This window comes from Wolffia australiana, chromosome 14, assembly GCF_029677425.1.
Source record: "Wolffia australiana isolate 7733 chromosome 14, ASM2967742v1".
In the NCBI taxonomy this organism is placed as follows: domain Eukaryota; kingdom Viridiplantae; phylum Streptophyta; class Magnoliopsida; order Alismatales; family Araceae; genus Wolffia; species Wolffia australiana.
This window is the reverse complement of record NC_135848.1, coordinates 13,679,740-13,707,423: the sequence shown is the minus strand read 5'-3', so window position 1 is coordinate 13,707,423 and position 27,684 is coordinate 13,679,740. Positions and strand designations below refer to the sequence as shown.

Sequence of the window (27,684 nt, the reverse complement as noted above, 5' to 3'; positions counted from 1 at the left end):
TTATTAAGGTTTTGATTTAGAAAATTTTGAAGTGTTGATATAGGTTCTTAAAGTGTTGATGCTCAGGTTGAGCCCCTCATATTTCTCGCTAAATTTGGACCATTATATTTTTGTAGGATCAGAAAATGTTTTACCCCCAATAAATGGATGAGCACGGATGAATACTTCAAAACACTTTCTTCAACCTTGTTGAACAAGCTGATGGATATTATGCGACCGTCAAGCCAATCACACCACTATATTTATTTAAATTCATTTAATGAAATTTTATGTTCATTGTTATTCCAATGTGAGGTTTATATTGAAAAATATGAATACCCTCCTCCTTTATTGATCGCTCGGAGGTTGATGCGATTAATTGTCAAAAATTAGATGTCTTTTTTGAATCAATTTGTTGGGATCTATTTTCCCATGAAGGGAGCCGTAAGTTGGAGGTGTATTTTATGATGAGATCATAATGCCAGTGATCACTACTCTTTAAACATATATTCTAAATAGTCATATTCAATGGATAGTCAAGATAGACATCAATTATCTAGATAGAATAGCACTAACTGATCCCACTTGTAAAGTAAGTAAAGTTGATCTTGTGGCTATTAGTGTGGTGACACTAAGGACAGATAGTGAGCGCTCTTTGGAGAAAGAATTCACTGAATCAATCCGTATGAATCCCTGACTAGTATTGTACTTAAACATCAATCATGTTGATTCATGTCATGGTTGTATAGGTGATCCACTGACTTGAGACACCAAGGGCATCTCGTGAATGGACAACTACATTTTGACTATGATTTACGAGTCTCTAATCATGGGATTCAAACAAGTCATAGCTCGGATATAGTAAGAAGTTCACGGAGATGATTGAGTGGTCAAGATGTGATCATCCACCCTCAGTATAAGAGGAGATTAACTCAAGGAAGACGATGTAGCAAATCCCTAGCCAGGTTAATGAGTATATTGGAGAAGGCATTCTCCAATGATCCCTTAGTGCTAATCGAATGACGAATTAGGGTTTGATGATAAACCATACCCTTAGTCGTTCGAGAGTCTCGAACAGATGATAGATTATACATATACGGTAACCAATGATGGTAAATGTTCTATGAGAGAGATCAAATACTAGGTATATTTTGAAGCACGAGGTGTAACTTCGCACCCTACAACATGGAAACCCAACCTATGGATTGAATTAAATCAATCCCTAATTGATTAATCTATATATTGATATAATTAATTAATAATATTGGCCAATAATTTGTATTGGGCGACTAAAGTTATTAACTAGAATGATATATTGGCCTAGAGGGTCACACACATAAGATCATAGGGGCATTGATGAATATATTTTTGAGAAAAACTTGAGTAAAATATAAGTAGTAAAGGGACGCTCATATCAGGCTCCCACGCCAGCCAGATTTGAGAGCTCCCCCTTTCTCCACTCTACTCTCTTCTCCACTCAACCAATGATAGTGTCTTCATGGTGAGAAGATCTTCAGGATTTTCATGGAGAGTTGAAGAAGAAGAAGTAGAGATCTAAGCGCCAAGTCATCGCGTGGATACTTCTAGAGGCCGGGCACATGAATGACTTTAGAATGATCTCAAAGCGAGAAGGTCAAAGGTAGAAAAAGTTCTCCAAAAGGTACATTTGATATATTGGTTTTAAAGATTGATATGAATCGATTAACACGCTTCCTTATCCATGGAATCATGTTTTCCATGGATGAATCAAGGCACAAAACCCAACACAAGCAAGATGTTAATGAGCCTTGTCTTGCTAGCTAGCCACTTCTAGAACAAGCCTAGAATGAGGTAAAGCGAGACAGAGGAAGATAATATTAGAAACAGGGCACGATCGAAAGTGCCCTTCTATTTTTTCCTATTCTATCTCCTCGCCGTTTCTCTCTTTTCCCATTCATTGAGTTTGAGTTTCTAGAACTATTTCATTTGAAACCCATGCTCCCACTAAAAGGGGTCAGAGGGAAATGCGGAGGGATCAAAGACGTGGCACCCATCTCTCTAATTGCTCATTTGAATCCCAAAATCAAAATTGCTCTAATTTGACTCGCTAACCCAAATAAGCATATCTAAAATCACACAAGGATGCTCTAACCTAATGACCATTGTCCAATTTTGAGTTCTATAAATTTCTGCACACATGATACTTGGAACTATTCATCAATAATAAAAAAATATTGACTAGGAAGTCAAGAATATTACTTAAAAATACCCAAAATGTGCACAAAGTGTTGTTAATATACTGGTATGGTTTTGGTAAAATCAGAAACATTCATAGTATCTAGGTAATAACATGATCAATTCAATATTCAAGTGCTAATGCAGGGAGTTATAGACACATTTATCATGAAATCAATATCACATGTATATAATACTTTGAATACAAATAAATATGTAGATTTCGTATATTAATCGAATAATTAGCACAATAATAGTTGGCACATATATGCACAAATATTTAACCTCGACTAGTTGCTTTCACGCATGAATTTCTTCTTGTACGTGCAACCAACACCCTAGTTGGTTGCCTATTCTTGGTTGGGAGTGCAGTCATCATGTTTAAAAGGGCACAACCTACTACAGAAGGAATCAAGTTTCCTATCACTATGAATTGTTAGTTGATTGCTAAGAATACATTACTTTTGTGATGCCTATGGGGACAAGTGGATCTCTAATGACGATGAGAAACACAACATAATGGTTATTATGGTTCTTATGTTTGGTAAAATCAGAAACACAACATAATTTTTACATTTAATTTATTGTTTAGTTATTGACTCGTTTTTTAGGGAAAAATATATGCCTCAAATTAGTAGGGAGCCTAGCAAGGAGGGGAGAGAGTGCTTCTACCATCTGCTGGGTTTTTGGTTTGAGGTTTAACAATTCTCTTAGTTTTCCATTAGAAAAGTCCATAATACTTTAGCACATCATTTACCATGTTAATGACATCAATGCCATAGTCTTCATTTACATTTAGTTCCACTTTTTAGAGTCTCACTGAAGAATGTTTTCATCATAGTTATCTCATATAAATCATTTTTTGTATCATTCAGATCCAATAAATACATTAATGCATTACTCCGCTGGGTTCACAAGTTATCATTTTTTCACATTCGTAAAAACTGTACATAAACAATTATTCTCTTAACTTTTTACTTCGACCATCACATATTTCCTTTTATTCTATACATAAATTCTTTTTTGCAAAATTTTCCATCATTTAATAGTCCATCACCATCACCATCATCATCCAACCAGTGGACGAGGCATGATGACGATATCAACATTGTCCTCCTATCGTTAACTGGGCAACTGCAGATGTCATCCGTCCCGTCACACATCATGGCGACAGCAACATGACAGATGACGTGACAGTGACGGTGACGAAATTCTTGACCCGCGACGGCGACGGTGACGGTGACGAAATATCCGCGACAGGGACGTGACAGTGACGGAGGTCCTCGGACGGGTGAGGTGCGTGATGGATGTCACAGATGATCTCGGTGAGGGCTTTGTAAAAAATATTGAAAAATTGCAAAAAACCTTAAAAATTATCTCCTCAAGAGAGAGAGAACTGAGCTTTGAATTCCGTCACCTGTGATGGTGACGCCGTTCGGAATGTGATGGTTTTATCAAAAACCTGGACCGGGCCGTCACCGTTCGTCATCCATCCCATCGCGTCGCGGTCGTCACGTCCCGGACGGACGTTAACCAGGGAAGGACGAATAACGAGTCGTCATCGGATTTTAATGGTTCCGGATCCGTACCCGATAAGCAGGGCGTCTTCTCGTTAAACGAGGGTTTACCTGCTCACTTCAAAATCCGAGCTCATCGTTCCTCCCGCTAAGCAGCGGCTTGAAACAAAGTCTACTAATTTGTCGTGAAGTTTCTCAATTTCCTCTCGCAATAGGCCATTCGCTACTTGAGAAGTAAGGATTCGTTGTCCCGTTCGCGTATCAACCCTCAGTTTTCTAGCGTCTCTGTGTTTAGATCGCGAGTTTACATCATGTATGGAGGAGGTAAATGCCTTGTTCTTATGATTTCCGTGTTGTGGTTTTTGCAACATTTAAGTGCCTGTTGCGTTGATTTCGGGTATTTGAGCTTTCTGTCATCGTTGACTGTTTTTATTTTACTACCTGGCGTGACGCAGATGAAGTTTCGGCAATAGTCATTGATCTTGGATCGCACACGTGCAAAGCGGGTTATGCTGGAGAAGACGCCCCCAAGGCTGTTTTCCCATCCGTGAGTGTGCTGTTTCAAATGTTGTCCGATTGTTTATCCTTTGAGATTCCACAAATTGGATTCTTTTGTGGCTTTACGCACATTTATTTTTTCTTAAGTTAAAGTCAGAGGTTGGCATTTGGATCAAATATCCTCGGTCGAAAATTTTGACTGGTGTAAATGTTAAAGGTCCTGTATTGAGATGATGCAACCCGTGTGTTGTCAACATATCCAGTAAAGCATCTAAAATTATTGTAGAAATATTTTATTTAAAATTTTGTGATTTATTGGTTTATTTCAGCTAGAAATTTATCTATCCTGGAGAGTCTTCTGTTTTTATGGCCTTTTTTAATGATCTCTTGACCTCTCCTGTGCTTCGAAGCTTCTCCAATTAATGACCTCCAAGCTTCTCCACGTGCAAAGGTGTTAAGTATGCCCTGACGCTCATTTTGACGAAGGAATGTTGTACTCTACGAAGTAATCGATTAGACTGAAAATGGGTGGTTAGTGATGTTGGCCTGTTCCTCTGTTGTTGACTGGTTCTTGTGAAGCATGAACTTAGGAAAAAAAATCTTCAAAAAAAAAAAATGAACGTGGCAATGCAACATCAGTTAACTGTATTATTCATTATTCTCAACTGGATAATTAGATGATACTGTTCACCCCAAGAATTCGAAGCTCATTGAGTTGGACTCCATTGTACTGATAAATTAGTATGCTGTCGACATTTTATGGTGATTTCTTCTATTCTTGGCAGGTTGTCGGTTCCATAGACCAGACAGAAGCTGGTGATGATACCAAATCTCAGAGAGCTTCCGATTCTATTGGGGAGCGTTCAAATGACAGTGGGCAAACTGAGTCAGAAAAGGCCAAATCAAGGCGCAAGTTATACGTGGGTTGTCAAGCATTGGGATATCGTCGAGATCACATGGACGTCGAGCTCTCAACTTTAGGCTTGATTTTCTTTTTCTTTTTATGTTCTATCGCTGTGGGTTCTGAATTCTCAGATGATCTTTCAGGTAGCGTCCCCAATAAAAGATGGAGTAGTTGTTGATTGGGACATTGTTGATAATATATGGGACCATGCCTTCAGGTTGTAACTTTATTTATTATTTAAAATTTTCCTAGAGAAAATGCTATGATGTTTATTGTTGTTGATACTCCATTTTTGTTGTTTACCTCATCAACATCCTCATCAAATCCGATTGTAAGGAAGTGCTAGAATCCAGTTGTTACCTCTCTTTATACGCATTGGAAAATTGTATTTTAATAATCAGAAATTAAGGTCTCCGGAGGGGCGGGGGCGATGGATGATATCTTTCTCAGTGTCTTATTCAATGCCATTGGCCAAGAATATTGGAGTGGAGAAGAGTTTGTCCACATGGATTTAGTCCCTATTCCTAGGGTTCTCGACTTGGGTATGCATCTGGAACATCTCATATACTTATTTTTAATGGGATATGCCTTTCCAGAGATGCTATATATATGCTTTTCAATGTGTAGAACAGCTGTAATAATGATGAAACCATTAGGTCGTGCTAGGGAAGCTATCACAGAAGACCTAAAAGAAATAGCTGTGCAGAATGATGATTTCACATACTTCTCAAACAATTGTCCTTGCAAAAGGCAGTGCAAGAAAATAAAGGCCGTGGCAAGGAGAATAGGCCCAGTTATAGAATATTACATCATAGGAGAATATCTAGTGCTAGACTACCGGGTTAAAATTTTTTTTTAATAAAAAAGAGAGGTCACCTGAAATCGGTGATCAACCCAAAATTAATAATAATATATATGATTGTGAAAAATAGATGACCGACCAGCCTGGTCTTTTTTCCACCTGTCACTTCCTACTAAACTAATAGCATATACAATTCTCCACATCATGTAGTACGGAGTCCAGCAACATGGCCCTTCCCTTAAATATCACCTCATTGCGGTGCAGCCATAGTGTCCAGAGCATCGCGAGGAGCCTTCCCCATTGCGAGCATCCTTTTCACACTACTGGTTTAGTATACCCTATTGGTTAAGTATATTCTTCACTCTTGCGCTTGAGGGTTAAACTGTCATACCCTTCTTTATTAGGAGTTTTGTGTGAAAGTGTACATCTCTATCTGTATATTTTATGGCAGATAGAATGAAGGAACGATGATTTATTCTTAGGGTTTATGTTGAGCTCCCAAGGTGGCAGGCTCCTCCTGTCACCTTGCCTCCTCTCTCCTTCTGGTATCTACATTTTCAACATCCGCAAAATTTAGTAGGGCCCTTAAAGTGAGAATCCCTGTGTTCTTTGATGAGGAAGGGAGATATTCCCCCTGAATATGTGGCCTGGGTCAGGAGATGCGTTATCTCTCGGTCATTGTCGGGTTTGGGAAATGGGGGCTGGGACAGTGGATGGATTCATCCTCAAAGAGGGGTCAGGCAAGATATCTGGCGCTGTTACTCTTTCTCCTAGTGGTGGATTCCCTTTCTACATGTACCATTACATTTCCCTTTCTACATGATACGATCCAGTAAGCCCACTAGGTGCATTTTCGTCTTTAGACATTCCCTTTACGTTTCCTTTAAGTATGTAGCCCTCCTTGTGGGAGGGCAGGAGATGAATCATTAAGTTGTGGCTTCAAGTAGTCTCTCCTCTCCCTCGACGACGTCCACTCCGTCGAGCTCTCCGGCAACATCCACTCCGCCAGTCCCGCCCTGCTGTAGTCCATTCCGACACGCCGACAACCACCCGGCGTCTTCACTCTCCCTCCACCGTCTTCTCACCTGTACGAACCGGATGGTTCGTATCAAATTCATCCTCAAAGAGGGGTCAGGGGGTCAGGCAGGATATCTGGCGCTGTTGTTTTTTTTCTGAAAGAAAGTAGGGCAGGCCACCCGGAAACCAGTGGTCCACCTGTTCCATTAAAAAGATGCAAACATTATGTACATAACATATACAGACATGGCCACGTAAGGCCAGCCCGCTACCCCCAAAACCCCCAGAAAGATCCTAAAATCTTAATGCCAGAGATGACGCTGTCCACCGATGCCGTCCCTCCTTTGAACACCACATCATTTCGATGCATCCATATCGCCCAGAGTACCGCCAATATTTTCCCCCAGTCCGCTCTGCTCTGGTGTCTACCCATCGTGAATGAAGCCCAAAACGCGGTGTCGGAGGAAAAATCCACGCCGTGAACCTGCTGCGATGTCCATACTCCCCTGGCAAACGGACATGTGAAAAAAAGGTGTGAGCAGTCTTCCTCACCCCCGCTACACAGAGGGCCCGAGATGGGCTCCGTGGGCGCCCATCGCCTGCGATACACCCATGTGACCAGACGTCGTCTCCTCAGCAGCCGCCCGAACAGCCGCACCTTTAAGGGGATTTTTTGCATCATTATGAGATGACATGTAGCACCGGTATAGATGTCGTCCCTCACTTCCCCTCGGATTTTCAGATATGCCTCCTTTACTGAGAAAGGCGGTCCCCGCCATATCCACCCGTCCATGGAGGCTCCCGAGGGGCTGAGAGGGTGGATGATCTCATGCAACCTCAGCAACTTCACAAAATGTTCCTTCGACAAAGACCCAGGAAGGTTAAGGACCCACGCCCCTTCCCAGCACTCGCTGACGGCGATATTAGGGTTCCTCGCCAGCGCAAAGAGCCTTGGGAACTGCATCTTCAGGGGGCCATGCTTTGTCCGATTGTCGGTCCAAAACCGGAACCGTCCACTGTCCCCCAACTGGGGGTCAAAGGAATCCCAGATGCGAAGAATGATTTGCCACAGACTATGCCAAAAAGGGGATTCTCCTCTCTTGTGCGCCCACCCCCTCTCCCAATTCAGCGGCGGATCATATACATCCCTTAAGATATCTGGCGCTGGTCGTCAAGATATCTGGCGCTGTTACTCTTTCTCCTAGTGGTGGATTCCCTTTCTACATGTACCATTAAAGCCTGCTCACGTGCCTTGTTGAGGGTTACCATGTCGGGGAGTTCCCCAGAGGGTTTGTGGAAGAGGCTTGGAATCTTACCATGATTTTGTATCTATTTGCAGATTTTTCAGGTCTCTAAATTAACCGCACCAAATCTGCTTTCATTGGGTTTGAGTTATCAAAGGTTGTGGTGGTCCAGTTCTTTAAAGCGTTGGGGACGTCAATTGGGGCACTAGCCATCCGTTTTTTGGGCCTCCCACTAACGAGGGCCAGACTTCTCTGATTGACAGCTGGTGATCAAGAAGGTGGAGAGACAGCAGGAGGGGGGCAGACCAGGGTACTGTTGAGGGCAGTTGGTGCTCTTTGCGACCCTTTGATAGTATTTCTTGGTCTTCAAACGACCTGTGAGAGTTGGAAAGTGGCTGGAAGGTTTGACCAAGTGGCTCAAGGTCAGGGGAGGGTAGGGACAAGGGAGATTGTGCTGGGCGTCTTGCTGTTACAAACAGTTAGCTTGGCCCTTTTGACAAAGTGGCCGGGCAAGATTATCAGTTCTAGGGAGGATTTGATGCTGGATGTGCTGAAGGACAACCATGGAAGGTGGCTAGACTGGGATGGGCATGCAACTCCAACAGAGAGGCATCTGTAATCTGGAAGGGCTTGAGGTATGTCATCCGTTAACTCTGAAATTTCTTGGATGCCAAACAACTGGATGGTTCACTATTCGGTTTTTAGGTAGACTGGTCTGCTTGGGGCATTCTATGAGAGGAGTTGCCACAACTTTTTGCGCTGGAAAGGGACCTTCGGACCACAATTTGGGATTGCTGGGATGGTACATAGAATCCAATTTTTGAGGCTGTGCAGTTGGACCAGAGGATGGCGAATATTTTGTGCATGGAGCATCTTTTAACCCATGTTAAACCTATCAACAAGACGCAAGATAACTGAGAGTGGGAGGGTACCTCTTTATTGGTGTTTATGCGAAGGTCAGAGATGACCAGATTGAGGAAGAGCTGTCAACCATTCACACTTGCAGGTTCAAATGGATGGGGAAGATATTTAAAGGTAAGTATTGGTGGTTGAGTGCTACTGAGACAGAGATTTGTGATGTGAACCCTCAAGAAGAGGCTATTCCAAGACACTTTTGTGGTGTGTGTTCTATGTGCAGGGGGTGAAGAAGACTGCTCTCATCTGTTCTTTGACACCTGCTCTGGGGTTGTTTTGGGCAGCCACTCTTGGGTGGATGTTACTTTGGACGAGGCCTTCTGGACCTCTCTTAGGGGTGGAATATTCAGTAGGGAGGCAAAGTGGGGAAAACGACTGGCAGTTATATGGGCCATATGGCTGCATTGTAATGAGGATGGATTCTACGGATGGAGTCATTCACAAAGTGGAGGGTTTTATTTGATGCTGGTTTATAAGGACCTGAATGGTGGTGGGGACCAGTTTTGTTCATCAATTTTGGGTGATCTTCAGACTCCGTGGGAGGAGTTTCCATGCCTTGTCACCCTTGCACAGAATCCTCATGCCACAGATAGGGCTTCTTGGGATTTCAGAGTACATTCTGTCAGAGCAGAGGGTGTGAGATTTGTTGAGCATGCTGCAGTAGTTCTTACTCCTGAGACCTTTTAGCAAGACACATGATGGTTGGAAGTGGAGCAGCATCTCATTTTTGGTCCCAGATGCCTACTCAAAGATCAGAGAGGGCCAAATGGAGGAATCGACAACCATGCGCACATTCAAACTTTTCTGGAAGAAGAAGGTTCCCTTAAATGTGCGGGTATTAGATGTGACTTGTGTCACAAGTCCTTTAGAGGAGACTGTTACCGCATGCCATGGCAGAATATGCTATGTGAACAAGGGGTGAGGATAACTGCGCATCTATTTTTGAGTGTCCATCTGCCCAGGGGTGGATGATAAGGATGCTGCCTCAGATGAGGCCTTCTGGAGTTCTATCAGGGGAGGCAAGCCAGGAGGAGAACAGAGTGGGGAATGCTCCTCACGGTGCTATGGGCTATGTAATAAGGTTGTGTTTATGGGGAGGGATGTGTCGACAGACAGCTTCCTTCATGACGTGGAGAGTCTTGTTTCATACTGGTTTCCAAGGAAGTGAAGGGGGTGCATTCTGGTCATCAGTGTATTTATCGTTCGTATATACTAATAGCCTCAGGTTGATTTCTGATGTCGGGCGATGTCTTATTTTCTTAAAAAAATCCCCACCCCTTTGGCAAAGTCCTTCCTCTCCCTCCACTGACGACCTTTCTTGCATTCTCCCTCCTCTATGCCTGGCGATGATCTTACAGCCGGTCTCCCTCATCCATGACTATCTTCCCAGATAAGAATCCCTGGGTTCTTATCACATTATCCCATTTTTATAGTCAATATCTAAACGAGAATCCTCTGCCTTTCAGTGTATTGAGGATGTTCCCAGAAATGTTTTAGTAATGACAAAGGTGATGCTTCAAAGCAAGTTTAGCACAAGATTTTGGGTCTCTTTTTAAACTTAAACTTTAGTTCAGTTTCAAGAAGTGAAGCGCTTGACAGAGCCAGCTTTGAAACTTTGAGATTCGTTGGAGCTGGTAATATGTCCATGTCAACTTCATCATGGAGAAGTTTCCTGTGACAAGGGCCTAAAATCATATGATAGCTTACCATAGGACACCCTTGTCTAGTATGAGCGTGATGTAGAAACTGTTTTAATTTGACTGTGGCAATCTGTGATTGCATGTCTGTAAATGGTCTGTGGCACATGTCTCCCATTTATGAACGACCAAATGATTTTCTGCTCAATTCTTTTTCATTTCCTTTTGACTTTACTTTCTCTTTGACTATCTATGAAATGTTTTTCAGAGAAAGGCTACTGATCGATCCAAAGGAGCACCCTATGCTGCTTGCAGAACCATCTTCCAACAGTGCGCAACAAAGAGAAAGGTACCCCAGTTTGACTTAATTTTGTTTATTGAAGGTTTCATTTGCATTGCCATGGTAAAAAATACATCTTGCCATCAGACATCTTCCGTCGATTATTAATAACACCACTCTGGGAGTCAGATGAACGATCATTATCTGAAACTCAATTTACAATAAGTTGGTTCCCACAACAAAGCAAATACATATACATATACATATACATATACATATACATATACATATACGTTCTTTATCTCTAACGCACAGCTCTGGCTGAAATAGCTTGGATCCTAATTAAGATGTCAGTTTATATAGGACACACTATTTTTAGACATCCAAAAAAGCATATCTCTGTTCTTGCTTTTGTAATAAGGTCAACCTTGATAATAGTTGAAAGGAGACACCATATTTATTATAATTGTTAGCTCTGTTGGAGCAGAACAGACCAGGACCCAGCCTCCACATTTAGGGTTTCAGAAAGGAAAAAGAGAACTTCAAATTCGTGATCAGAGTCTGGGGTTTAAATACCCATGACTTACATTGTGGGCTTGGGCTCTGGCCCGGGCCTGGGCCTGGAGTGGGTCCAATACTAGGCCCGGGCCCGGCCCGAGTTTAAGTGACTTAATTCACATTAAAAGTTAAATAAAAGATACAATAAGGGGCTTTGTTTAACAATAATGCTTTGTTATGAAATTCTGTTCACGAACTTCTTCACTTATTCGCTCTTTGAAGAATAGAATGTTATGTTTTATCTATTTTTGTGTGTTTAGTATGATTGATTCAAATTGATTTCCTCTTTAATTGAAAAATACTGTGTGAATGAATGCTGGAACCTATCTTTGGTCCCATTTTGCTCACAGTCATGTCATCTCGTGTTAGGAACTTGGTGCAGATCTGTATTGGAACAGTGATTCGATTTTGAAATTTCAAGAAAATTGCTGAATAGAGTAATGCTTATCAAGAACTAGATCCAAAGAAAATTCCAAAGAACATTACTAGATGAGGAGAGAAATGAGGGGATAATAGCATGGAGATGTAGTCACATTGACTCCTCCTCTGCTCCGCGTGAGCGAGTGGATCTCCCTGCTCCTCTGAGATGCCACAGCCTGTATTGGAAAACAAGAAGTGGTTGAACGGCCCATGTGATTTTAGAACGGGAAGGAACAAGAAGGAACCCTAAACCTAAAAGGAATAACTTGTTTCATTTCGACAAAGACTCCTGGTTTTAATACCAGGGATCAGTATTACATAGACAGGCTAATGGGAAGACCCATTAGCCTGGATCCGATAGAGTAAGTGACCCGATAAGAAATTAGTACAACGCCATTCGCTGACCGCCCACGCTGCTCTTGAACTTGTTTATTGATAGGATATTCTTCCTGCCTTGCTACAAATCGGTATTCACACGTGCCAGGGTGTCCGCACGTGTAGACTGGCTTTGCCGTCTCTTATATGATAGATTCTGGTAAGAACTGTATCATCGCATTTGATGCATGTATTGACTCAAAAGTCCTAAGGTAATCTTATTGCACTTGCTTTACTGATGGCCTTTGACAGTTGTGTACTTGATAAGAACCAGTTCCTTGTAATTATCTTGAATCGAATCATGTTGGATATCTCTGCCTTTGAAACTATGGGTTCTCCAAAAAGAGCAATAGAGAAAGAGCGATTAAGAGAGAGGGAGAGACAAAACAGGGGAGCTAAATCTAACAGATAGGTTCAGTGCATTTCAAACACCTGGTTCTTCCTCTCCAGCGCCTCCTCCTAAGCCTTTCTCATGTAGCTGGGGCTTTAAAAAACGAAAAGAATACCTTACTGGTTCATACACTACAGCTGGTTTAAATACTAGCCAATAGAAGTAAGTGGGATGGCCCCACTCGTTATAAGTCACTTATTCTCACGTGGGAGAAAAAGTGACTTAACGATTAACTCAGGTGGCCCACATACATTTAAAGGAAAATAAATAGGAAATGGAATCTGGCTAACACCCCTCATCAAGCTGGTATGAATGTTGATCATGCCAGCTTGGATATCAGCCGCCAGAATTGAGGTCCAAGCAGCCGTTCTGTGAACACATCAGCTGTCTGCTGTAAAGATGTAGTAGGAAGAACAAAACCTGCTTCAATTTTCTCTTTGATGAAGTGGTGATCAATTTCAGTATGCTTGGACTGGTCATGTTGAACAGGATTGTGAGCAATTGCTACAGAAAACTGATTGTTGTAGTAGAGCTTCATGCTTGATTGAGTCTGGAACAATTTAATATCCTCTGTTACCCCTCTTATCCATTAACCTTCACAAATCCCAAGGGTCATAGCATGAAATTTTGCCTCCACACTTGAACAGGCCACTTCCTTTTTGTTTTTACTTCTCCATGTGACCAGACTCCCACCAATGAATGTACAGTATCCTGCAGTAGATTGTCTACCCACTGCTGAACTGGCATAATTAGCATCCAAATAAATTTCAACTGATAAGTTGCCTTCATGGGTAAATATGTTGTCCAAAAGTGTTCTTTATGTAGAAAAAGATGGAGATCATAGGGGTCACTCATGAACTGGCTTATAATACTTGGAGCGCATTGTGGATGTAGCCTGGTCTCTTGCAGCAGAGGGTGAGGAGAACAGAGTATAGGAGAGAAGAGAAGAGGAGAAAAAGAATAGATAAAAGAAGCTTAACTTTCATTAACACAATATAGGTATTTATACAGTCTGTTTATAACGGCTAGTTTGACTAGCTCCAACGGCTAGTTTGACTATCCGTTATATATCCGATTTTAAATAAATCGGATAATAGGCCCATAAGTATTGGCCCATTAGTAATAGTTTAATTATATAAATTATATAATTAACTTATACATTCGACACACATCATAGATCTGAGCAAGTATGATTTCAATATATCAATCTCCCTATGAGTCTCTAGAAAGAGCATTTGTCTACTGGTGATCCATTTTCCCCTTTTCCCAACTTAACATTCACATCCAGTGGAGAGCTTGCTGGTTTGCAATCAGACATTCCTGTGTCCTGGAGAAAATCTATATGCTCGTGTTGTGAGATAAACACACGCTTTATGGAATATGCCGCATCAATCTGATAGGATCTTTGATAGTTGATAGGATCCTATAGTTGATATCATTTACCCCCAGGGTATCTTGGCCAGCCCTGGACCGACGGGGGGACAGCCGCCAGCCAGCCACGAACCAATCAAGGGCAGGCTGCAAACGGACCGCGGATGGACCACGGGCCAGCCACGGACAGCCCGCGGGCTGGCTGCGGACCGTCCATGGGCCAACCGCTAACAGACCGTAGCCAGCCATGGACCACCCGGTGGCCAGCCAGGGACAGACTGAGGCCCGACCGCGCTCCGAAGGTGAGAGGATCATGGTCATACTGGGCGTTGATGGCTGGTCGACCGCGGCCCGACTGTGGCCCACCACTAGTCTGACCACAAGTCCGGCCTGACTGGGGCTTGTCTGCAGACCGACCACAAGTCAACAACAGGTTGTACGCGGCCCAACGGGGGGTTGACTGCAGCATGACCAGGGGTCAACGTCAGGTCAACCGTGGCCCAACTGGGAACCCATCTCAAGCTTCATGTGTGGATCAGTCGCGAGCCGCCAGCATACCTGATGTCAACTGTCCACAAACCAGAGGATGAGCCGCCGCAGACTGCCACAAGCCGCTTGTGGACACGCCGCAAGTTTCAGCACCAGCATGAGGACAAGCTGTTTGTGAAGGGGGGAATATTGATGCGATCCTCTGCCCTCAAGGGTATCTTAGGCATTTTAGCCCACTAGAGGCACTTTAGTCATCTCATGTTTGGGGTAGATTGCTTCCTTTTCTTATAAATATGTGTAGCCCTCCCTTGAGGAGGGCAGTCAAGACCTAAGGTAAGATTGGCCTCTTGGCTCACTATCTCGATCCTCCTTGTCTCGGTCCCGTCCCCTTGACCGTCCAACAATTCTCTATCCCTGTGGTCATCTCACTGGATCTTCAGCCGGCTCGTCCCTGGTCGACCCCTAACCCCCTCTGTTCGACCCCTCATATTATTCCCGTTTCGACTCTCCTACGCTGGGAACTTCTCCATTGCCTCGCCCAATATTCCCCTCCGGATACAAACCAAGATCAAGGATCCTTGATAGTTGATATGATCCTCAATCTATCTAGGGGTAGTTTCGTCATATTAGCCCATAAGGGCGTTTTAGTCCTTTGGTTATATTGTGCATTTCCTTTAAATAGGGATGCTCTCCCTTTAGTAGGGCAGCCAAGAAGAATGAAGTAAGGTCTCTTGTCTCCCCTCTCTAAGTCTAGGTTCTCTCTCTCCCTCGACAATCCCATCCTTCATGATCGCCTCTACCTCACCGCATCTTCAGACGGCTCGTCCTCAGCAGATCCCTACCCCTCTGCTTGGCCTCCTCTTGGATCCTTCCTGTTTCGCCTCTATACCCCGGGAACTTCTACCTCGCCTTGCCCTCTACGAGCCTAGGTCAAGGTTCATATCACAATCCCAAGGTAATGTTTCAGTGTGCCTAGTAATTTGATGTCAAACTGCTCAGAGAGCTTGCTGCTTAACTGTTGAATCTCCTACCTGTTGTTCCTTGTGATTAGAATGTCATCAACATACACTACACGAGCAGTTAACTTCCCCAAAGAACTATGCTTGATATACGAACGTATGGTCCCTGTTGCTCTGCAGGTGACCAAAACTCCTCATAGCTAAGAGTAAATCTCCCAAACCAAGCCAAGGGGATCATTTGAGGCCATATAATGTTTCCTCAGCTTGCAGGCGTCATTCGGCTGATCTGAAAGCTGATATCCAGGGGTTAGGGACATATATACGTTGTCTTCCAGATCAATGTATTTCACATCGAATTGGAGGATGGTCCAATCGAGTTTTCTCCCAGAGCAATAATATTTCTCTGTTTTTTTTCTTAGAGAAAGTAAGGTAGACCACCCGGAACAGTGGTCCACCTGGTGCTTTTAAAATACAAATATATGTGCAATCCATATACATAGTGACCAAAATGTTTTTCCTTTCACCTCCCTCCAAACCAAAAAAAAATTTAGCGCCTTAACATCGTGAATGAAATTCTGCACAGAAGCCATCCTCCCCTTGAATACCCCGTTACAAATAGTTCTCCCCGTGCGAACTAAGCCACTAAGGCAAAAGTCACAACTTAATCATACCATGTAATTGTGCGTATCCGGTTGCAACTAATTTGGCATTCTACCTTTCTAAGTTTCCATCAGCCTTTAACATGGGAATGTATACCTACTGGATCTGACCAAATTCTTCTCTGTGGGGAGAGGAACAACTTCCGATGTATTGTTTCTTTCAAGCATTTCCATTTCCTCATCCATAGCCTTCTGCCACTCCCTACTTCCAAGTGCATCTATCAGAGCTCTTATAATGGCTGTATTCCTGAAAATGCTCCAACATGAATGTATTCATTTGTCCATATGACACATAATTGCTCAGAGGATATCTTGGAGTCTGGCTACAGCTCCTCACGCCTTTGCGTAGAGCTATTGGCGATCTTAGGTCTTCTTCTGCTTGGCTGCCTCTTTTTTTTTCTTCTTGAAGATCTTGAAGATCATGATCTTCAAGATCTTCATAATTGCTCAGAGGATATCTTTAAGATCATGACCGACAAGCCGAAATTAATGATATATATGATGGTAAAAAATACATGACCGAGAAGCCTGGTCCCTTTTCCATCCTTCACTTCCTACTAAACAATTCTCCACATCATGTAGCACCAAGTCCAGCAACACGGCCCTTCCCTTAAATACCACCTCACTGCAGTGCAGCCATTGCGCCCAGAGTATTGCGAGGAGCCTTCCCCACCCAAGCAACCAAAACACCATTCTCCCACTAGTTAAATGTGCTACAAGTTTCCAATTTGAGGAAAACTGCAAAATGACTCTCTTTCTGGTTGGTAAAATTGGTCTGAATTGTATCAGTTCGACATACTGAGTTGAAAGATGTGTCAAATGCTTCATGCACAAAATTTTATAAATAATTCAAAACGTTGTTTTTACGAAATAAATGCTTTGTTTGTTGACGAAAGTTCATGGTCTAAATGCTTTTATCGTATCGCAACAGAACAGCAGAGCTGATGTTCGAGAAGTATAAAGTACCTGCCTTGTTCTTGGCAAAGAATGCTGTAAGCCTTCACATCATTATCCATCGTCTACTATCAGTTATTTTCCTGAGATATCTAATCTACACTTTAAACATTTACTGTGGGCATTATTTGTTCCTGGTTTTTTGGATCTTCACATCACCAGGTGCTGACGTCTTTTGCTTCTGGTCGTGCTACATCATTGGTTGTGGATAGGTAGGAAAGTTTGTTTTCTTCATTCTATCAATTACTCATTTTTTAATCCTGTGCATTTTTTGGTATGGCATAATCGTCAGTTCCAATCTCTAACGTAAAGTGTTATGTATTTGGTTTGAAAACTTGCACGTGTTTATATATTCATATTTATATTATGGGAAGATGTCACTTGCTGAATATTCCTCATTGGATGACCTTGAAGTCAATCTCCTCCTTACAATGAGGATCTCCGACAGGCTTTTGATATGAGAGTCAGGAGGGAGAAAAAGAGAAATTGTGGTTTAAAGAAAGGAAGATGGTCTCCATTTTGGGAAAACCTTTCTTTGTACAACTTGGATATTTGGATCCTGACAAGAGACACAGGATGCGACCATGATTTCTGACCTGTGCCCTCATTTGGACGCATCTGCAGATTAATAGGAATACACTTGAAAGTAGAAGGCCTCAAGAAGTAAAATATTACATCCTTACATTTATTTGTTCTGTGCTTTCAGTCATGGCTCCACAAAGTTGTTCTCTGTTATCTGCTTCTTTTTTCTTCCGATCACACCATTGTGCTTGGAGACTGTTACCCTTTATTATTTTCATATAAGGGATTGATCATTGATCAACTAGTAGACTGGTACAATCCTTGATGTAGGTTTGTATTGGGGAAGGTGCCTAGGCAAGAAGTGTAGATGTTCCCGGGGTTGGCAAATAGAAGGGGAATGTTCAGAGGAGAGGTCGGACGGAGGGGGCAGGGATTGACTGTGGATGAGCCATCTGAAGACGCTGTGATGTAGAGACGATCACAAGGGATGGGCATTGCAGAGGGAGAGAGGGGACTTAAACATCAAGATGAGAGACAAGTAACTCTAGCTTCATTCTTCTTGGCTGCTCTCCTTGAGGGAGGGCATCCATATTCAAAGGAAATACATGCGGCCCAAATGACCAAAATTACCCGAGTAGGTTAATGTGACCAAACTAATCCTAGATAGGATGGGGATCGTATCAAAGACATTCGTTCATACTTTCCATCCTTAGATTTTTTTTTGTATTTTGCCATGGTCTTGATCCGTGATTGCTGGATTGTCCTCTTTTGCTCAATTCGTATTTTGCTTATTTGGCCTTTTGTCCATTTTAGGCGACCGATAACATTGTTGTTTTTGCTAAAGTTACAGGGGGACCTTTGTATCAATTCTACCTTGGGCATCTGCATTTTTAAAGCATATACCATGTGAATGAGATATATTAAGGCAAACGTCAATTTTCTTTGACTAACTTTGTTCATTATTCTAATCAGTGGCGGTGGATCAACAACTGTTGCTGCAGTACATGATGGATATGTGCTTCAAAAGGTATTATTTTCTATACCATGGTTTCTTGGTGATGAAATGGTCTAGGTATAACTTTGGGCTTCGTACTCAAGAAATAACTGAAGCATAGACTCAGTTTCCTAATTGCTGTTATGGAACTTATTAAAAATGGAAAAAATAAGTGTAAGAGATGGAATGCATTACTGTTCAGACAAATACATTTACTGTTGTAGAGTTTTGATACATAGATGGATTGGAATGGTAAGATTCAAGATTGAAATTTGGTGTACTCACTGTGTGGAGTCCGCTCTACTCGATCTTTTCAAGCGATGTGCTCCTTGTCTCATCTCAAGCCTCGAGATGACCAAGAACCTCGGTTGAATGCAGCCCTGTCCTATAATTCCCGGCAACAGGAAGCTCAATGCCAAAGATGTCGTTATCCCCCAAGTCTCCTTTATTTTTAGTCTCCTTTATTTCCCTCCTAAACTACCAGTCAAGAACTGGTAGTTATTCTGCCAGGTCAGCGCCATCTGGACCAGTGCCCCTCTATAGGACATTGAACCTCCTTTTCTGTCCTTGACCTTTCCTCCTTTCGTAAACTCTTATAGGGATTGTATCAAGTTTCATAGGTAAATGAGTTGTTTCTGATATACTACTCAAATGATAGTCGAGCAGTTGATTTCCAGTTGGCTGGATGAAAGAGTAAAACAGTAAAAAGAACTCCAGTGGAATGATTGTGACAGATTTCTATTGTTCAATATTTCTTTTGAAGGCAGTGGTTACATCCCCAATTGGTGGCGAATTTCTGACGGAGTGTATGATGAAATGTCTGGAAAACAAGGATATTGTGGTTAGTTTCTCCTGCGCCATTTCTTGGGTGAGGGTATTTTCTCTTTGATAGATTTAGTAGTTTTGACTGCATCTTTTTTGCAGTTGAGACCAAGATATTCATTTAAAAGGAAGGAAGTTCGTCCTGGTGAATTTCAGGTAAGTGATTGAATCTTAAGCCTTAATCTTTCCCATTCTCCACGATGTTTATGATGTTTTCTCATTATTCGTTTCTTTCCACTAGGAAACATGATTTGTGACATCGTTCTTAAATCCTAATGAATTCATGATCTACTGATTTCATGATGTTTTTCTTTCTCCTGTCTATCTCATGATGACGATCTTAACAACTTTTTAAAGCAATGTTAAACCTACACAACATTGACCACTTTAACATTCTGTGGTTAATCCTCGTACCGATGACTGTTGAGTGCTAGAAAGGCTATCTTCTTTTCTGGGAACCTGGTAATTAGCTTTTTTAGGTAATAAACTGCAGAATATCTGCATTTATGAGTGAAGTCTCCCTGTTTGGAGTTTGATGCGGTTCTGCTAGGTCAGCTATTGGCTCTCAATCTTGTCCGAAATGTTTCAATGAGAATCAGATAGGAAATTGGGGTAATAGGAAATCAGTGTTTCCTGACCAACCAGAAAACTGAATGAAGATGGAGCCTAGGACAGCGCTGAATTGGTCTCATTCTCCAGTGGAGTCAGACGGATTGGCTTCCTCCTAACTGGAGATCTTACTATCTCCCTTCTCCAGCCTGTTCCCCCGTGTTTTGATTCAAATGCTCCGTCCATTTATTAGAGGATCTTTCCTCTTATTTATAGGCCTGATACATCCAACTCCTCCAAGTATGGTGCCACACGCAGTTCATAACGTGTGTGTTTTCTCATCTGATGTTATCTGGAGGTTTGTTTTAGAGTCGCCCTGTTTTTTTGGCCCTTATGTTTTTTATTTACTTCATGATATCACATCCATTCCTTATAACTGTATTTCTACCCTTATGAGATCTATAGTTAATCAGATCTTATGCATTTTATCCCTATTTGGTCTCCTAAGAACTGACTCGTCAAACCATCTTCTATTTTAAAGCACTATTTTGTGGTTCTTTCTCCTTGTTGGCAGCCATGGATTGGCTGTCCAATATCGTGTACCTGTATCGGGACAGATAACTGTATTGGGTCTCATTAAAGCTATTAACGATATGGAATATGATTGAAATCCAATACCATTATCAGATGATGTATCAGAAAGAAGCTATCTGTATTGGGTATCAGATATTGATACTGATACTTTTATCCTCTATCAGTTAAAATGTGGATGACTATATCGGATATTCTTTTTTTTTTGAATGAGCATGGATTCTGGATGCAAGATGTATTACAGTTTAATTTACATGAATGAATTTATGAAGTTCAAATTTATTAATATGTATTACAGTTTAATTTATATTCTTACATAATTTTGAGCACGTCAAGAGGTTTTCCGAGTGGGAAGGGCCAAATTTGTAACGTCATATAGAATTATAAAATTGGTCAGCAGTCAGTGGTCAGCTGATTAGTTGGTCAGCGGCCAACTTAAGCCTACTATTGTAAAATATTGATGCAGCATTAGGCAGCTACTGTTCTGGAGACATTTGCCATGTGGCGACCACAAAGAGGTGATATTGAGATGATAATCTATTATGAAGACATGGGATCAGATGATTGGAAGAATACTCGAAAGGGAAAATTTGTAGTTCTGGAGGTCATCTTCAATCCACACATTATTAAGAAGACATGGGATCAGATAGTTCTGAAGGTTGAAAGACTTGAAGTTCCATGCTGATACCAGGTGGGCATCAAATTTCATTTCTTCTGCTCCCCCGGTATAAACCGGATTATTGCTGCAAGCGCCAGTGACCATACGACATGCTATCAATCAAACTTTGTAACTTGTTCTATACGGATCAGTTCAAGGATGGTAATCATGGCAGACAAGGAGTTTGTTCATGATAATGTGCTCAGTACATCTTTCTGTAGATTGAAGATGGCGTCAGTAGGGCATAGGAGTTGGAGCACTTGAAGGGAGGTCTGCATGCTTTTTTACTGCCAGGTCATGCTACATAGTAGAGTGCTTTGAGTGATTTTTTTATCCCTCTATCTGTCTATAAATGGCACTTTGAGATAAGTAAACATTGAACATGTTTAGGGTTATTCTCTTGCTCTCAGGGCAGAGTGCTCCTCTTGTCTCCCTGCCTCCACCTCCCTCTCCTCAGGCATTCCAAACTCTCTGAGCGTTCAGTAAACTACCCCATTGAATTTATGGGGATACTAGTTGGCCAATCCTCGAATGGATGGGCCCATTATAACTCTCTCATGTATTAGCTTCTTAAGTGTAGTTTTAAAAATAAAGGGTACAGGTTGTAAGAAAAGGAGATAGACTAAAACAAAGAATCTCCTTTGGCTGACCAAGATATATAGAGGCACGGGTACGTAAGGAGCCAGGCGGCCTGAGAGGCAAACAAGATAGCATGACAAAACACTAGAAGAACTCTTGTTAGATGGTCTCATCTGCCCTGTTTATAGGAAGATGATAACTCTAAGCCCAATACATAAAGGTCCACAAAAGTATGACCCTCTCACTTCCAACCGAGGTGTACTGTGTCTTTTGTCGTTTTTGGGGACATTCCGTGATCCTTAATGTTTCTAGGAGAATTTCATCTGTGAAAATGAGGACCCTGTGAGAAGGTATCATTTAAACTGATTTATTCCCCATTATTCTACAGGTAGTGGATCTTGATTTTCCAAACACCACGGAAAGTTACAAGCTATACTCTCAGGTTTGATCTTATCTTAACTCTTTCTGATGTATCTTTTTTCTTAGAGCCCTCTTGTTATCTTTTTTTCTGGTAGAGAGCGATTGTCAGTGACATCAAAGAATCTGTTTGTCGTGTTCCAGACACACCTTATGATGGTACGTCTGTTTTGTTTGAGTTTGTTCATTCTGTCAAGCTAGATCTTACCATGCACATGGCTTCGTCCTCCAGTTGAAGAATTGTTGTAAATATGATATTCTCTGATACTTTATTAGATTTTTTTAATCGACATTTATGTAAGAAATCTTGATCATTGCATTGCACATCGGTGTCCTTGATATTGTTACTTGTTGCAAAAGACTTCACCCTTAACAGTGCAATCCACTTGCTCTGATTAATTACACTGGAAAGAAAAAGAATCTTGGGGAACATTTGATACGCTTTAAGAGATGGAAATGTGGGCACTGCTTTCATTCTCATGCAGATGCGATGTGTTTTTTTGAAATACGGGCTGCAGATCAATCGCTCTGCTTTCAATATATTCCTTGACATGTAAATAGTTATTGTGAATTTATGAAATGCTTAAGTTTTTTGTCTTGACATGTTATTAATCTTGTGTTATCTATTCACAAAATTCTAGTTAATTATCTCAAGCATTTCCCAATTTTGTAGAGAGTTCCTATGCAAATATTCCCATGACTCCGTACGAACTTCCAGATGGGCAGTAAGTCCCTTGCTCTTATCTCCTTTTTCCTTTTATGAACAATTTATGGGTCTCATTCATTTTGCGAAATTTGTTTTTTCAAACTCTCTATTACTCTGAAATCAATGCTATCTGTCAGACTACAGTGATGGATCACTGTGTTAGTTTACCATTATTAACCTCCCCGTCTCTAACTCCTATGTAGCCTGTTATATATGGCCCATAGGGGCTTCTTCTTGAATCTGTAACAGAGCCCAACTGTCAGGCCCGCTAGACCTCTGTATAAAGTTGGGATTCCCACTGCCGTATTGATTACCAAAGTTGCGTTCTACATAAACCAGTATCTCCTGCAGGTCAAGACGACTTATGGCAGCCAACGACCTCCTCAACATTGACATTTTCAAGTAGAATCGGTACTAAATGTGAGATAATACTCGTCATAGACCTTGATATTGAAGATGTAGGCCAGTCAACAGCATAAGAAAGCCCCTTGACAATAGTTCTATCATGCTGATGTGTGAAATATGATGGCGATATCAGGCACAGATTTTTGGAATTTGTAGAATGTGTCCAATTCAGTTACAGATTACGATACTTCATTCTAAAGGCTTTTGCAGAATTCGGACATCAGTGAATCAACATCTGTTGAAAGTAATCCAAAAAGGTTTCGGATTGTAATACTAAATCATTGACAAAAAATAATGATTGGGCTTAATATTTATATTATTGAACCACTGTCTGCAAAAACGTGTCAATCTATACTCTCTCTTGCTTCTAACAATCAAATTTTTAATCCCTTCCCCTATCAGGCTCTATCCAATCCGATCCAGCTTACGTTTGTTTGGCTGAAAATATTTTAGTTTTTCAGTGATAAATCGATATAAGCTTCATTTTCTTGCAGGACAATAGAGGTTGGCGCGGACAGATTCAAGATTCCTGATATTCTCTTCAACCCATCCATAGTTCAGGTACTCATTTGGTTCGTGCAATCTTCATTTTTTTTTATCTTTTTATTTGTCCAGTCAAACGGACTTTTCCTTTATCTTTTGATTCTTGGTTGTTTCAATGAATATATTGAAATATATCATATGGGGTGCAACCTACATTGTGTGCACTCAACTTTCATCTCCTGTTCTATCAGCCTCCATCTTCCCAATTACCTTTGAAGAAAATCGCGAAAATACATCTTTGGAGGAAAATCTGTTTGAGGTCCGTTTTAATGTATTTTATTTGTCATAATTCAACAGACGATCCCCGGCATGGAGAAGTATGCAAAAGTGCCTCTTTCTACTCGTGGACTTCCACAAATGGTAAACGAATTTGAACTTTTTTTGTATCTATCTGAAAGATTCCTTGATTGATTAATTCTTGCTACTTATGATTCTTTGATTAATTTTTTTTTGGAAAATGATTCTTTGATTAATAGGTGATCGAGTCCATAAATAAGTGCGACGTGGATATCAGAAGGGAGCTGTTCAGTAGTATTCTTGTACGATAATCTATGCCATCTTATATCTCAAATGTACCACATGATTTCATAATGTGTCAAGTTTTCAGGAATATTTCCTCAGATTGATTTTCTAAGTCGACGTTTTGTTTTCATCAAAATTTTTTTTTTTGAAAAGTGATTTAAGGCATTCCGCCGACGTTTCCGTTTGAAAAGTGTTTTCATCAAATTCTAATTGATTGGAATCGGGATAAACTTTTTTATCTCTGTGAACAAGGACTATCACTTAGTTAAAAAATCGTTGATGAAACTACGATTCATACCTGTAAGTATCCTATTTTTACAGTATTGGTTGATTTTTTTCAACAGTTGGCTGGTGGGACAGCATCAATGCAGCAGCTGAAAGAACGTCTAGAGAAGGACTTGATAGAGGTGCGATTTTCTGGTGAAATATGTGTGGCATTTTTTTTATTACATTCAGTAGTTCTATTTTCTCTTTATGTTTCAACTTGTTATATTTAACCTCTACTCTGGTAGCCTCTACTCTTTGGGGTATCCTAATTTTTATTTTTCTAATTAATCCAACTTTTCTCAGTATTTTCTTCTGTTGAATGTATGTGGAATCCAACAGAACATGTTTCTGGTGTGTTATTCCTGCTTTGGCTAAAATATTTTACTTTTAGGAAGCGCCACAAGCTGCTCGTGTTAAGGTCTTGGCAAGTGGGAATTCAACAGAACGGCGGTTTAGGTACATCATGCTTGACTCAACTTTTTGTCAGTTTTATGATCATCCCACTTGTGGCATCTTATGTGAATGTTTCATCTCGAGACCAAGCCCATGGGGTACACCATACTAACTAAAACTTTTTTTGACAACTGTATTTCGAAGAAGGTTCCCCACAATTGCCAGATTATTCTCACAAGAAATTGATACGATCCTCAACCTATCTAGGGCTAGTCATGTCATGTTAGCCCATGAGGGCATTTTTAGTCATTTGATCATTACATATTTCCTTTAAATAGGGATGCCCTCTGTTACACTCTCTTGTAACAATGGTAAAATACGATTGAATTGTAGATCAAGAATATCCAAAAATAGTAATGTGATTGGAATATAGTAGAATATTGCTCAGATCGGACGGCTCCTCCCTCCAGGCAGAAGCTCCTTCTCGATCACCAGGGCAGTCTTCCCTCCAGGTCGGACTCCCTCCCGCGGCAGGCGAGCTCCCTCCGCAGCTCTCAGAACCCCAGCGTAACTGCCAAGAATCTTGTCAAGAATAGATCTAGTCCCTTTACCTGAGTGGGTCGCTTCTTATTTATAGGGTCCCTGGCGACGCCCTCTTCCCTTTCTTTATTCAGTCGGTTTGGTCAACAACCCGTTGACCAGATCTGGGCCCTTTTCTCTGGTATTTCTTATGATAGCGTCTATCATAAGAGAGCAGCCAAGAAGAATGAAGGAAGTCACTTGTCTCTCCTCTCTATGTCTAAGTCCCCTCTCTCCAAGAAGAATGAATGAAGTCACTTGTCTCTCCTCTCTATGTCTAAGTCCCCTCTCTCCCTCTGTGATCCCCGTCCCCCGTGATCGTCTCTACCTCACCAGGTCTATAGGCAGCTCGTCCCGGGTCGATCCCTGTCTCATCTGTTCGACCTCTCCTCAGATTTTCCCGTTTCTCCTTTCTACCCTAGAAACCTCTCCTCATATAGGCCGCTCCCTCAATATGAGCCTACATCAAGGTTCATATCAAGGCTGTGGATAACGATTGGCAGTGGGTTGCAAGGCTGCCAGGTCAATGCGTTCAAAGCAGGGCTTTTCCTTTTGGTTTTACATTTGTACAGGATTCTGACGATGATGAATCGTTGTCATATTTGTCAAATGTAATAATGATTTCCTCATCTTGTCAAAGTTTTATTTTCGTGTCAGCATCTTGGCATCATGATCTCATCATCTCATCATCGTCTTCATCTAGTTGTGAAAACAAAGTTGGGGATAACGATGATATATTTGTCATCATCGGGCAACTCTAGTTCCTATCCCTAATAAATAGGTTGAGGAGATGATCAAGCAACTATAGTTCTTATCCTCATCATCCATCTGTTTCCAAGCTGAGTGTTTAATCATGTTGTTATCATCATCATTATCCTAGTCATCCAGCCGTTGATGATGAATTCATCATCATCATTCGTCCAAGCCTCTTCTATAAGCCAACCCTTTAATTCAAAATGCTCTCATGCAGTGTATGGATAGGAGGTAGCATTCTGGCATCTCTCGGATCCTTCCAACAAATGTGGTTCTCCAAGATGGAGTAAGTTTATGCTGAACCCTTTTACGTAAAAAAATTGGCTTACAGTGTAGTTTTATCATGCAATTTATCTTTTGCTTTCTTTTTTCGACACAGGTATGAGGAACATGGGGTCTCATATATCCAGAGAAAGTGCCCCTGAATATGCTGGTCTTCGAAAAGAATTAGCAAAATGACAGAGCGCAGGGTACTCCCTTACTCAAGTCCATTGTTTTACTATTTCAATGCTCTACTTGTGCGAATCTACGTATGAATGAAAGATATTTGGATTTTGACCTCAATTCTGTTTTTCTGGCACCTTAGGCTTGAGTTTTTAAGCATTTGATACATGTTCCCTGCTTTACTGCTGCACGGGTTAGATTTTGCTTGGGCTTTTTATTCGAGTATAATCATTAGAACGATTCCAAGTTCAGATAGTCCAGGTTCATGAGTACACTATTAATCCTTCCTTTTCTCCTTTTATACCCCGGCTCTTGATATAAAGCTATTGTGTCAGTCAAATATGAGAACATAATTATAGGGTGGATACAAGCCAGGCTGATCACAGGCAGGAGTTTCTAATATTTCGTAGAAAGTATAAGTGTGACTAAGAAATATCATTTTCCCATCATTTCAGTGTCTCAATCCTTGAGAAACTTAGTTGAGTATATCATGTCTTCATATATGTACATAGTTGAGCAGAAACTCTCTCTTGTCTTATTTCTACGTTTGAAAGAACAATTATTTTGTATAGCCATGCAATATTTATTCTAAGCATATATACTTAGATTGGATAACAACTATCTTGGGTGATTCCAGGTCAATCCATTGGGAATGATTGTTAGATTTGATGAAGTTTATTTAGTCTATTGAAAGAGTAGATGAAATTGGGAACAGGAAGTAGGGATGTAATGAAATGTGCACTTGAAATGTGAAACT

The 27,684-nt window shown here is 41.2% G+C and overlaps 1 protein-coding gene across 1 annotated transcript; it reads left to right on the top strand.

Moving 5' to 3' along the window:
* The first annotated feature begins 3,830 nt into the window (after positions 1 to 3,830).
* ARP4 (actin-related protein 4) lies at positions 3,831 to 27,047 on the top strand. Its single transcript, XM_078586217.1, has 20 exons — positions 3,831 to 4,034; positions 4,166 to 4,257; positions 4,994 to 5,170; positions 5,256 to 5,329; positions 10,996 to 11,076; positions 17,161 to 17,221; positions 17,346 to 17,395; positions 18,678 to 18,732; positions 19,463 to 19,540; positions 19,624 to 19,677; positions 22,287 to 22,340; positions 22,414 to 22,474; positions 22,989 to 23,040; positions 23,921 to 23,987; positions 24,267 to 24,329; positions 24,446 to 24,508; positions 24,836 to 24,898; positions 25,150 to 25,214; positions 26,701 to 26,769; positions 26,863 to 27,047. Exons 1-20 carry the CDS (start codon positions 4,022 to 4,024, stop codon positions 26,906 to 26,908), a joined length of 1,338 nt encoding a protein of 445 aa, XP_078442343.1. The 5' UTR covers positions 3,831 to 4,021; the 3' UTR covers positions 26,909 to 27,047.
* Positions 27,048 to 27,684: the final 637 nt, after the last annotated feature.